Here is a 12,333-nt window from a genome sequence, read left to right as displayed (position 1 = left end):
ACATTTTAAAGTGATAAGATATTCAAATTGTTAACATAGTAGATTGTTCAACAAAACTACCACAGGATTTGGGCATTCATATTGCCTTTCCCAGGAAAATCAGTTACCTTCTAGCATCTTGCTGGCTTGTCTGTTTGCCTGCTGCCTGCTTGCTTTTGAGACAGGGTCTCACCATGTAATTCTGGCTGGCCTGGAACTCGTTATACAAACCAGGGGGGACTTGAACTCACAGTGATCAACCTGTTTCTGGCTCTGCCTTTAGAGTGCTGGAATTAAAGGCATGCACCACCACACAAGGCTCTGGTTCATTTATTTATTCATTCACTCATTCTAGGTGGATCAGAAGGATGGCAGTACCCTGAGGACTTAGCAGAACACCGTTACTATCACACTGGCCTTGAACTGCCAGCCTCCTGGACATTGTCTATGTAAGACACAACAGTGAAAGTCCTGCTTCTTGCAGACAAAAGTCACCTAGCCAGCACACCCCTGGACCACCTTGGATGTCTGAGGGAGTGGAGCCCCTGTTTACTGCACCCAGCCCTGTAGGGGATCCAGTCCCTTCTCCTGGCTTCACTTGGCCTCCCTTATCTGCACCTCAGTCCTCTGTGTGTGTGTGTGTGTGTGTGTGTGTGTCCTGTGTCCCTCTCCATCTGCTAATGACATTCTTACATCTGAGGACTGCTCTGCAGTAAACTCAGTGGGCTGGAACTCAGGGGACCAGGGATTCCTCCAGGGCTAGGTTTGCCTCAGGGATTCCTGCCTGCTTGTTGAAGTCTCTTCAGACTTCACTGTGGGCTAGGAGGGTTCCTCCAGCATTCCTTCCCTTTGTCCTTCATTCTCCTCTCAGTCTGAAACCACCATTTCTGGCTCCCTTTCCATTTTTCCCTAACAGAATCCTGAATATGTCTGATGTCATCTTGGCATGTGTTCCTTGAAGGACCCAGAGGTAAGGCACACTGCAGGTGAGACAGTCTTAACAAATGTTTGTAAGCAGACTAGGGGTTGCTGCCATAGGAATACAACCTGAAAGGCCAACACAAAGGAATGCTAATAAGCATTGAGCTAATTTGACTAGAGGGTCCAAAAAGTCTTAGGGCTTTACCAAAGGTGGGGAAAGTGTGGGGCTGAGGACATCTCTATTAGTTGAAAGTCTGTAATGATCAAATATTTTCTCTTGAAAAACCCTCAACTCTGGAATCCCTTGGCTGAAGGATGTATGTGTAACTCTTAACTCTCAGTGGAAATTACCAAGCTGCTTTCCAAAAACACTTCGGTCATTTTACATGCACCAGCAAATTGGCTTTGCGATTATTTCTCCACCCTTGGGTTTCCTCCCCATGGTTTTTCTCCTGGCTAGTTTTAAAGTTATACACAAGGTTGTCTTTAACTTTCACTCAGAGTGGAATGAACTTGCCCTTAGGTTTGTCAACTGTTTTTGTTGTTACTGGAGTAGAAGATGGTCTATGTTCCTGACTGGAGCTTATCTCACTCTCCTTACAGCTCTCTGGATGCTATCTTCCATCTGTTTCCCTTCCCCATGAGCTCCTCATAACACTCCAATGAATACTTCTGTAGATGGTGACATTTTCCCATCCCCCTGAAAAGTCACTTGAGACATTAGGGTGTACATTTCCTACATGGATGTCAAATGTACAGGAGTAGATTCTCCACAGTGGGTACTCCCAACTCAAGAACTCAAGGAACTACCCACAGTGATTATTAAAGGCTGATGAAGACCATGGGTAAAGTCTCACTGATAAGGACCATGGATAAAGTCTCACTGATGAGGACCACGGATGAAGTCTCAAGTTCCTCACTGATGAGGACCATGGGTGAAATCTCAAGTTCCTTACTGATGGGGACCATGGATGGATTCTAAAGTTCCTTCCATTCATTTCAGCATTTCTTCTGCTTTGATCAGTGCAGTTCATATGCTGCCACCTAGTTATCTTCCCAAGACAAGTCAACTTAGCCCTGTCTAGCCACACAGTATTTCTGGTTACAGTACCATGTGCTATTCTCAACTCACTGACAGGTCCCCCTTTTGATAAAGAGCTTTGCAAGCCCCAGGAAACACTGCACAAGATGTGCAAAAAACATAACTTGAAGTGATGGATTTTAGCAACAGCGGGCAGAGAGATGGGACACCTCTGATAGTGCTGGCATGAGGCAAGCAGCCCCTAAGGGGATGAGAAGAAGAAGGTGAGAGAAAGGAGATGCCACACCCTGTTCAACAGACCGAAGAAACAAAGGTTTTTCCACTTCCCCCAAAGTTTGTTCTGAATACATCTGAGCATGCTATAAGTAGAGCCTTCTAATGGCTCAGTAATGAGATCAAGCTCGTAGTAAAGATGATTCCTTTCTTCTGGGACCAACTCCAGTGGCCTCCCAGAACTGGCAGATCCTCCAAAAGTAGATCATTCACGTGAAAATGTTATTGGCTCCAATTGCACCCCCTCTGAGGTGCATTTTCCTTTTTTGAAAAGGAGCTTGGTGAGGGCAAGCTAAAACATTACATAATGAAGGAATATGTCAGCCTTGAGGAATGGAAGGAAGACAGGGCCCAAAGGACCTTCCTGCCGGCACTGTGTCCACACACTGGTACCACATGGCAGCTACCTTTCTGGGCCAGTAGAAAAGTTCTTGGCCATATAATCAAGGTGTTTTTTTAAAGTTCTGAATAAATCCCTTTTCTCGGTGTGTTCTCAAATCATTTCTTCCACGGTGTCAAAGTACCATCATTCCCTCTGCATATGCTCAAGTGTTTTTAGATATCCAGAACCAAGAAATCCCACATTAAAGCAGAGCGTTAATCCCAGCACTCGGGAGGCAGAGGCAGGTGGATCTCTGTGAGTTCGAGGCCAGCCTGGTCTCCAGAACAAGTGCCAGGATAGGCTCCAAAGCTACACAGAGAAACCCTGTTTCAAAAAACCAAAAGAAAGAAGGAAAGAAAGAAAGAAAGGAAGGAAGGAAGGAAGGAAGGAAGGAAGGAAGGAAGGAAGGAAGGGAGAAAGAAGTCCCACATTAAAGAACCTTATTGAGTTTGGGCACCGTTTCCCTAAATACTGTCAATTAGCAAGCAGAAAACCATATGCTAGGGTCCACACTTTGACTCTACGTCAATTTTTTTGAAAATCAAATCCTATTTCCCTGTTGCCTTTCATTGACATTTTTAGTTTTCTTCTTTCCTTGTTGAGTTTATCTAATGTTTTGGCTCAAAGTCTAACTTCTAAATCCAGGTCAGTTTTGCCAGAAAACCTTATGTGAAATTAAATGAATATTTGATGAATTGTCCTTTAAAACATGTAGCTCCCCTAAAACAGGATGATGTAGTCCTTGGCACTACCGTTTTGTTCACTTACTCATTCACCCATTCATTCACTCACCTGCTCTCCCAGAGGCGTAATGAGAAATACTGACAACACGATGGGGAACAATTCACTGGGAAAGAGTCTTACTGCAGAGATAAGAACTGAGAAACTCTGTTTCCCTCCCATCTTGTAAAAGGCAGGCAAAGTAGATCTTTAAGCCCACAGCAAGGCTCGAAGATTTGAGGTTGCAAGTGACAGGGATTCAGCCCCAACTTGCTTAAGCAAATTAGTGAATGCATTGCCTTATTACCCCTGAAGCCCAAGAATGCTGATGGAGTACAGTGTGACTGGATTCATAAAGTGTGCCTGCCCCGTGTGTTTCTTCTCTCTGCTGTTCTCTACAAGATTTAGTCATTCATAGTGCAAACAGGCTGTTTTCCTGAAGCAAGGCAGGTAGCAGCACCCATCCCTGCTTCCCTTCCCAGCCTCCATACCATCAGTTTCAGAGAAGGCTTCTCATGTTCCAGACCAACCTTTAGATCCTAGTATTGAACCCATCCAGGGACCAGGCACCTGTGGACTGCAGCTACAGCTTCTCTCCTGCCCATAAGAGCTTCAGATGGGCTCTGCAGGTGGCTCAACTGGTCACATCGCTGGTTTCATACTGTGACATCAAGATGAAATTCCCAACTTTGAGCGGCCGTCTTTCTGTTCTGCCTAGTTTGGTTGGATTTTGCTCCAGCTCAGGGTGGAACTTTCAGTAGTCACTCCTTGCTTCCCTTTTTTGCCTCTGTTGCAGGCTTTCCTTTTCTTCCAAGGGAGAAGTAAAACCTTTGCTCTTAATACAGAAGAAGCATTGGTCCCAGTGCTAACTGAGTGTGTTCTCAAGAATCAGGACATGTTAGCCTGTGCTGACTTCCATTTCTTTAAATTAGTACTGCTTTGCAAATGCCCCAACCCTGAAGTCTATCACCCAATGCTACCATTTTGATTGAGTGAGGTATAAAGAAAACAGGTTCCATGATCCTACGACATCCCAAAAGCAAAAACCTAAAGAAACAACCTCACCATTGCAACATGCTACATAAATTTCAACATTTAAGTGCAAACACTAATGTCTGTTCATTATATATACTGGGTTTAACAAGATAGCAAAGTCCTTAAGCTTCCCTCAAAGCCCTTAATGAGAATTATTGCTTGTTTTATTTTATCCCAGACTGACTCAGAACTCTCAGTGACCCTCCTGCCTCAGTTTCCCAGGTATGGACAGACATCAGCTACCATATCCAGCTGTTAATAATGATTCTTGAGCTTCCCATGACAAATTCAGTTCTAGATTTTTGGTTTTGGATTTCCCAAATTTTGCTCTGAGAACCCTCAATGTATTATCAAGTTATGTGGGGTAGCTTGTCAAAATGCAGATTTCTGGCCCTAGCTTTACATCTATTGAGTTGGAATCTCTTGGGGGAAGTCTTGGGAATCTTTGGTTTTTAAGCTTTGTAAATGACAGTTCCACAACCTCAAATGTGAGAAGTTCTGTTCAGAAACTTTGGGGAGTTTTCCTGGGATTTTTTGTTTCAAACCACATTATTTTGTCAGTAAAATGTAACTAGCCATCCTATATGCCATGCTGTTTTGACATTTTATGATGAAAGTGTCTACACAGCTAGTTATAGAAGGCAGAAGTCCCTCAGCTCTAAAACAACCCACTCCATGGAAGTCACATAGGTCACATATTAATGAAAAGGAAAGGCAACTTCCACCGTAGTAAATTTTTGTGATCATAAACAATTCAATGTGATTTAGTTATCATGGATGCTTAGCAAGAATTGACGGGGATAAGATCCAACAGAAATTAATCATGGACAGCAATTTTTTAGTGAAACTTTCTTCCACATGAACAGCTTCATAAAAACAGGATTTGATAACAAGCTCTCATCAGGTCATATATATGGCAACAACATGGGAACTCCTTACAAAGTCCATGCATTTTGGAAAAGGAAGACCCTTTAGAAAAAAGCAACCCTTTCTCCTACAGAGAAAGACACTAAAGACACTAAAGACCAAGTCACAGAGCAGAAGGACCTCTTGATGTCTCTACTTAGCTCTTCCCAGACACAGCTCTTCCTGGAATAGCCACTGCTCTCAAAGACTCAACGGTGTTTGCAAACAACATACATGAGAGAATGGGAAGTAGATATGTGCTCTAGGAACACATACACACACGCTCATATGTCCCAAGATTCACACACACACACACACACACACACACACACACACACACACACACACACATGACAAGCTATAAAATAAAAAGAAAGGCCACACATAAAACATAAGCCTTGCAAATTAATGCCATTCGGCAGCTTTTGGAGCATAGATGAGGATCTATACTCTCCTACCATCCAGGCTATATGGTAGAAATGTTTGAAAGCCCAGTGTTACTTCACCAGCACCACTAAAATCTGGCAAAGCTAGAAATGGGGGTACAACATGATCCCAATGTATATATGGGTATGCTGAGAATAAACAAATACCGATGTGACGCTCTTCTCTTGTGACCTGGCTCAGGCCTGGAGCAGATGATCTCACCATTCACTTTCTTGTTCAGCAGATATGTGCGGTGCACCAGCTACAAGCTAGACGCTATGACATGCCTCTCAGTACTGAGATCAATTGCCCGGGGTGGGGTGGCCAAGCAAAATCACATCCTGAATTGCAGTTTTAAATTACAAGCTTAGAGACAGTTGTTAGTAAGATATACTGAGCCAGAGAAGGGTCACGTGGAAGGGACAGCAGTCTGTCTTGAAATCCAACCAGGAGTTTACCTAACGGAAGGACAGAAGAGGAGGAGATCATGAAAGCCTCAGGAAGTGTGAACAAAGACATGACTATGTAAGTCGGAGATCACACGTGAGCAAAACCGAGAGATTTAATAATACTAGCAATAAAGACTGCAAACCGGTGACTGGGAACGCTGCTCTTGAGAGCTGCCTTCTGGAGAGATCTGTCCTGATTCCCACCCTGAAATGCTTCAGGGGCCTTCTCAGCTCTCAGTCTACCTCATCCAGAAAAACTGCTAACATTCCTAGAGTCAGATTAATCCTTGGAAGGAACATAGGAGAGGGAAAGTGATTAGTTCACTGGGTTGCTGGAAGTTCAGCTCTTCTTTCCAAGGGTGTAGAATCACAGAATATGTGGCAGGGGTCTTATGTTGGTAAGAGACCAGTGAATGGCAGACACGATTCCAAATATGATTCCTCCATCTATAAGTTGGATGATCAAAGAAATTGTATGCCTCTCAGGACACCAAATTCTTGCAGTAAATGCCCTGCAAGTTTGGCATGATACTTAGACATGATAAGAGGCAAAGCATCTGTTACAAAAGTTAAAGTATATTGGATACGCATGGAGATTAAATGCTTGGCATAATAGAGTCACTTCACCCATTCACACAACAAATCTTTATTAACTGCAGAAAGAATGCAAAGTAAATCCGAATTGGATTTCGCTCTCACAGGCCTCACGGTGCAGTAGAGAGAGAGAGGACAGACCCAAAAGGCTATGAGGAGAACAGTTACAACCATGAGAAGCAGAGAAAGTTACTAGGGAATGGGAGAGGGGAAAGACACTTCAGAGTTAGGTATGGAAGAGCAGAGCTGGGAGCTAAGTGAGACACAGGACAGCGGCACCTCATCCTCTTCTGGTGTGGATACGGACTGCGACCATCTGATCCTCTCAGAACCAGAACAGGTTTCACACCCGCGGCAGGGCAGAGTTTAGAACCCCTACTTCTCCCTCGAAGCACTTACCACATGTCACTCTACTTTCTGACTTTCAGTTCATTTGCAGTCCTAGAGTAGAGGAGAGGTCACAGAGAAACAGCGATGGGGTAGCTGGCCACCGTCCCAGGTCAAGGAGAGCAGGGACTCGCCAGAGGCGGGGTGAGAGGGGAGGGCTGGAGTGGGCGGGCGGGGGCGGGGAGCAGGAGGCGGGGGGGGGGGGCAGGCGGGTGGGAAGGCAGACCTAGGGGTTGGCAGAGGGGGCGGGCGCCCCCTTCCCCGTTGGTCCAGGATGCTGGCCCAGCCGGGAGCTCACACTCAGGCTGGCCGGCCATGGGGCGGCGGGCCCGAGCTCTGAGACTGCTGCAGGCGCTGGCGATTCTGGTGCTGAAGCCATCACCGCTACAGCCCCGAGAGCTGCCAGGGTCGCGCTGCCCCGAGCCCTGTGACTGCGCCCCTGATGGCGCCCTGCGCTGCCACGGCCCTCGGGATGGCCTCGCCCGACTGTGAGTACATGGCGCCCCAGGACACTTGCCTTTTGCTACTCAGTGTCGGGTCCCTTTGCTGGAAGGCAGGACATAGCAATTCACCCTAGTAAACGTCTCACCTTTCCGAGTGATGAGGACCCAGAGTTTGAGTCCACCTTTGCTACTCCTGAGCAGCCCAGACCTGCACTTTCCGCATGGGGGAAACTGAGGCAGGTAACTTAAAACTGCCCCAAAGCCACAGGAGGCCTCTTTTTGTCTCTGCCTGAAGGTCTGGTGAATGGGGTAGCCCTCCTGTACCAGTGTTCTCTGCCGGAGCAGTCTGAGCGGTTCTGAGCTTTGGCCAGCCCCTAGGGAGGCTGCTGTGGGCTTGGCACCTGTGGTCATCTAAGAGCAAAGTGCTGGGGCCCTAGGGCCAGGAGTGACTGACTGGTCAGCAGGGGTGCTGGCCCGTCTGGCCTCCAGCCACTAGGTGAGCTTAATAAGTGCATGTGCTTCTGGGGTGCCACCCACAGATAAGAAGAGGAAAGCCACCCTTCCTGAAGCCAGGGGATAAAGACAAGGGGAAGCCATTAGTACTAACATACCAAATGTCTTTCCCTTTAGATAAAAGGATTCCTCTTGTTGCAGGATCCTGTTAATATGGAAATGGTCAGGTGGACTGAAGACTGGTAGGTTAGTTGTTCCTGGGGGCTAGGAGTGGGTGTCTGCTAATGGCTGTTAGGTTAGGGGTGATAAACATTTTCTAAACTTGGATTGTGGTAATGACTTCTCATAAAAATACTAGAACCATCACTTGAAAAGGGTGGATTTTAAGTTACATGACTTTCATCACAGTAAAACTACCAAAGGAAGTAGGAGATACCACAAACGCACCAGTGTGGTAGAGGTCTTCCCCAGGCTCCATTTGAAACAGTGACATGATACAAAACCCTGGCAGCCCCCTCAGAAGGCCAGTAGTCTGTCTGTGCCAGCTTCTTGGAGGAATTTACCCTTTCTGAGCACTTGGTCTGCTCCCTGTGGACACGTTAATGGCCTTCTAGGAATAGTTGTGGTTGTGAGAAACTGTTACTGGTTGAGGGATTTCTCTTAATTAGTTTCCATTCACCATCTTGTCAGCTCTATTCCCTGAAGGTGATGAGCATGCTGATAGAATTTGTTTCAATCAGTCAACAAATCCATGGAACCTGCCTCCCAAGTTCTGGCCCTGTCCTTCTGTGACAACCTTCCTATATTGCTCTTATAAGTGACTGTGTTGCTAACAGCCCTTCTTGCACGCTTGGTGTGTACACTTTAGACAACGATGCTGAGGTCTAACTAGATAGGATTCTTTGTTTCAGGTCCCTCAGCCATTACACTTGGAAGAGAACCTTTATTAATTATCTTTCTGCAGTTGCCTGTCTTCCTAAGAAAATTACTTTTCCTTTAATTAAAAAAAAAAAACTACTTCCAACTTCCCCAGTTTTGGTACTGGGTGGAAACTGCCTATAGCAAAGAATGGAGAAGAAATAGATAAGCCAAATCCTAACCTCTTTGATACTAAGCTGTTCACATGTTGCCTCCAGAGGGGACCCCCAGATATATCCCTTCCCTGAAGAAAGCTGAAGTGAAAACACAAGATGCTAATTTCACTACCTTATAGCATGGTTGAAACAAGCCTTCAAAAAATAGTTGACGTGCACACTGTGGCTAAGTTGGAAGCAGGAACAATAAACTTAGAGTGAGTAGTTCTGGTCCTCTAGAAGGAGATGGTTCTGAAGGCTTGGGAGGGGTCCTAGAGAATCCTCAGCATCCTCCACAGGCCCTCCCTTAGCATCCACTGTTGACAGCATCCTCTCCTAGACATTTGGAAAGCCACAAACCAAGCATAGCAACTCTTACAAGGCCATGCTTCCTGAAGGCCGGTTGACTGAAAGATGACCTTGTCCTTCAGGGAGAGAGCTCTGTGAAGGCAGAACCTTTGTAGGAACAACACGGACAATCCAACATCCATGTAACAACCCAACATCCATGTAAAAACAGATGCTTATTTAAAAAATAGGAAGTTTGTCACTTGGAAACAATGTTTCTCCAAGTGTGAACTAGAGCCTGCAAAGGATAGGCTTGGATCTCAGGCCCATGATACCCAATCAGAAACTCTGGGAAATCCCCAGAGAACACTCCAAGCATTGCTCTTCATGGTGGCATAAACTTCCTCCAGCTTCATGCATCCCTTCCCTATCACCCCCTCTGTACATATGCCTACTTATTGGAAGAAGAAAGCATAAATTTAAAAGCTCAAACTCAAAGACAGATGGAAACCAATCAGGGCAATGGAAGGTTTTGTTTTGTTTGGTTTTTCTTCAAAGGGGAATAAAGGAAGAATTCCACAGGCAGAGAACACCAGGGATGGGGGGAGCAGATTTGTTAGAGCGAGCTCTCAATTGGAGTAGGGGGGAAGCAATGGTCTAAACACTTAAGGGAAGGGTTAGTCTTAGGATAAGGGTCGTCTGTGTGGGCAGAGGTGTAACTCAATATTGAAATTGCCGTCCTCATCACAAATGTGTCATTTATGATGAAAAATGAACAAAGCAACAGAAAAATCATCACAAAACAGAAAAATGCTATGGATAGCGAATTAGCCAGAGTGAATACACAAAAGAGAGCTGAGGTTTTGAAGTAAAGCTTCCAGAAGGGAGCCGTGGTCTGGCATGCACATGGAGGCAAGGTTAGGTTTTGCAGAGGGGAAGGGGGCGCCCAGGCTGTGGTGGTTTAAAAGGGAGGGGAACCACCTCACAGTGTCTCAGAATTCATCAGTGTCCCTCAGTAGAGACATCTGTGCTTTAGTCATTTCAGATGCTGAAACTCTGCCTTCTCAGATCTTTGTCTGAAGTTCACTATGTGGCTTAAAAAGAAGAACAAAGGGTGCATGGGTGATAATTGCTTATCACTGACAACACACTGCTGGCAATTTTTCAAAACGTCATTGTTCAAATTACTCAAATTTTCCTCCCCTTCCATTTCTCATTAAAGATATAAGTGTCTAAAACCTAAACTATGACACAAGAAGCAGCCTCCTACATTTTCATTTGTTTTAATGGGGGGGATGAATGAAAAATAATTAAAAATTTCCCTTTCTTTTCTTCTTATTAGCTCTAAGCAACTAGTAGGAGGAAGGGGGGGAATCTCACCTTGCACATAGTTATATAAAGATCTTTGTCTCTATGACAACAGAAAGGTTGATCTGCTTGATATGGAAACAGCTTCTGAAAACCCGTGAGTAAATGCTAATAATAATTGTGGCAATTTATAGTTTGCATGTGGTGCCTTCTACACAGAGATCAGGTTTCTAGATGCTCACTTGTGACACAGAGACTCTGTAAGGAGAAAGCGTGAGGGCCCACCAGTCCAGTGTGCCTGGCAGATGAGCATCTTGCAACACCTTGGTGCAAAGGTGTCTCTTTCCGCCACTCCAGGGGGATCGGAGTCTAGAACAGCACTCAATGCAGTGGCCGCAGGTATATGTGGGGAGTGTGACTCTGTCCCGAGGAAGGGGAATCTCACCCAGGAGACTCCTGTAAGAGGAGAGAAAGTGTTATAAAAGGCTCTAAGAAACTTAGAGTTCCAGTGAATTGTGGGAGACTGATTACTGCAGAGGAAGGCTTTGTGGACCAAGGTCGAGAAAGCTGAACCTTGAAATAAAGAAGGAGGAAGCAAGAACCCCAAGTTCCACTACAGGGGACTGGCTGGAAAGGAAAGAACAAAGCTAAGTAACTTCTCCCTCGCCTTTCCTCTCCCAGACCCTTTGGAATAATAATAATAGCAATAAAAGTAGTTTTAAAGGAAGATGGACAGTCACCAGAAATCCTTGACTAATTACCCAGAGAACTGTACAAAAAGAGAAAATATCCATGGTGACTAATACAAGTCATTGTTTGATGCTTGCATTCAAAGACCATGATTAGGAATCTCTTCCCCCTGAAGCCTTCACCATGCTTGCTACACACAGCACATGAGTACACACACACACACACACACACACACACACACACACACACACCCCTCTGCATACTCATAGACATCTTTCTTCCATATTTTATCATTTGCTCAAGTGTGCCTTCTCCAGTAGAGCTAATGTCTGAACCTCAGTATCTTAACATTTGAGGGCAGAGGTGGTTTGTTGTGGAGGACTGTGGCCAGCATCCCTGACCCCTGACCCTGACCTCTAGATGTCAGTAGTACTGTTCTCCCAAATTATAACAAGCCAAAATAGAGACACCTTGTGGGGCAAATCTTCCCTCAGCTATTGATTGAACATCAATATGCTAGACTGAGAATCATTTGAAGAAGTCTGATTTAACTCAGGATTCCCAGAATTCCATAGGCATTCAGAAGATTAAACTGTTTATTGGACTACACAATGATTGAATTGAGGAGACAGGTTAGGTGTGGCCGTGCATGTTTGTAATCCCAGCACCCAGGAAGCTAAAGCTCCAGGATCAAGCCAGCCTAGGAAAGCTGAGTACATGGGTGAATGGAACAATACACCAATGCAAGAAGTGACTATGTGTGCTAACACATACCACAGCTAAACATCGAAAATCTCCATCTACTCAAGAACAATAGTGAAGAGGGGTCTGTGGGTAGTCAAGGAAGTTTTTTGTATCTTGAGCTATGTTAGCATCCAAATTCTGCAATCTACTGCCACTCTGTCTGTCCTTTGAATGGCAAATGGCAGCTGTATCTCCAGAGATGAAAGGACTGGCTGGCAAA

The 12,333-nt window shown here is 45.2% G+C and overlaps 1 protein-coding gene across 1 annotated transcript in view; it reads left to right on the top strand.

Annotated features, from left to right (window-relative positions):
• The first annotated feature begins 7,429 nt into the window (after positions 1-7,429).
• The window catches only part of Lhcgr (luteinizing hormone/choriogonadotropin receptor), a 48,079-nt gene continuing 43,175 nt past the window's right edge, over positions 7,430-12,333 (top strand). The window contains exon 1 of the mRNA XM_027418006.2: positions 7,430-7,602. Within this exon, the coding sequence (XP_027273807.1) occupies positions 7,430-7,602 (173 nt within the window). The remainder of the gene's footprint in view (positions 7,603-12,333) is intronic.

The sequence above is a fragment of the Cricetulus griseus genome, chromosome 5 (genome assembly GCF_003668045.3).
Source record: "Cricetulus griseus strain 17A/GY chromosome 5, alternate assembly CriGri-PICRH-1.0, whole genome shotgun sequence".
In the NCBI taxonomy this organism is placed as follows: domain Eukaryota; kingdom Metazoa; phylum Chordata; class Mammalia; order Rodentia; family Cricetidae; genus Cricetulus; species Cricetulus griseus.
The sequence above is the reverse complement of the archived record's forward strand: the minus strand, read 5'-3'. Positions and strand labels throughout refer to the sequence as shown.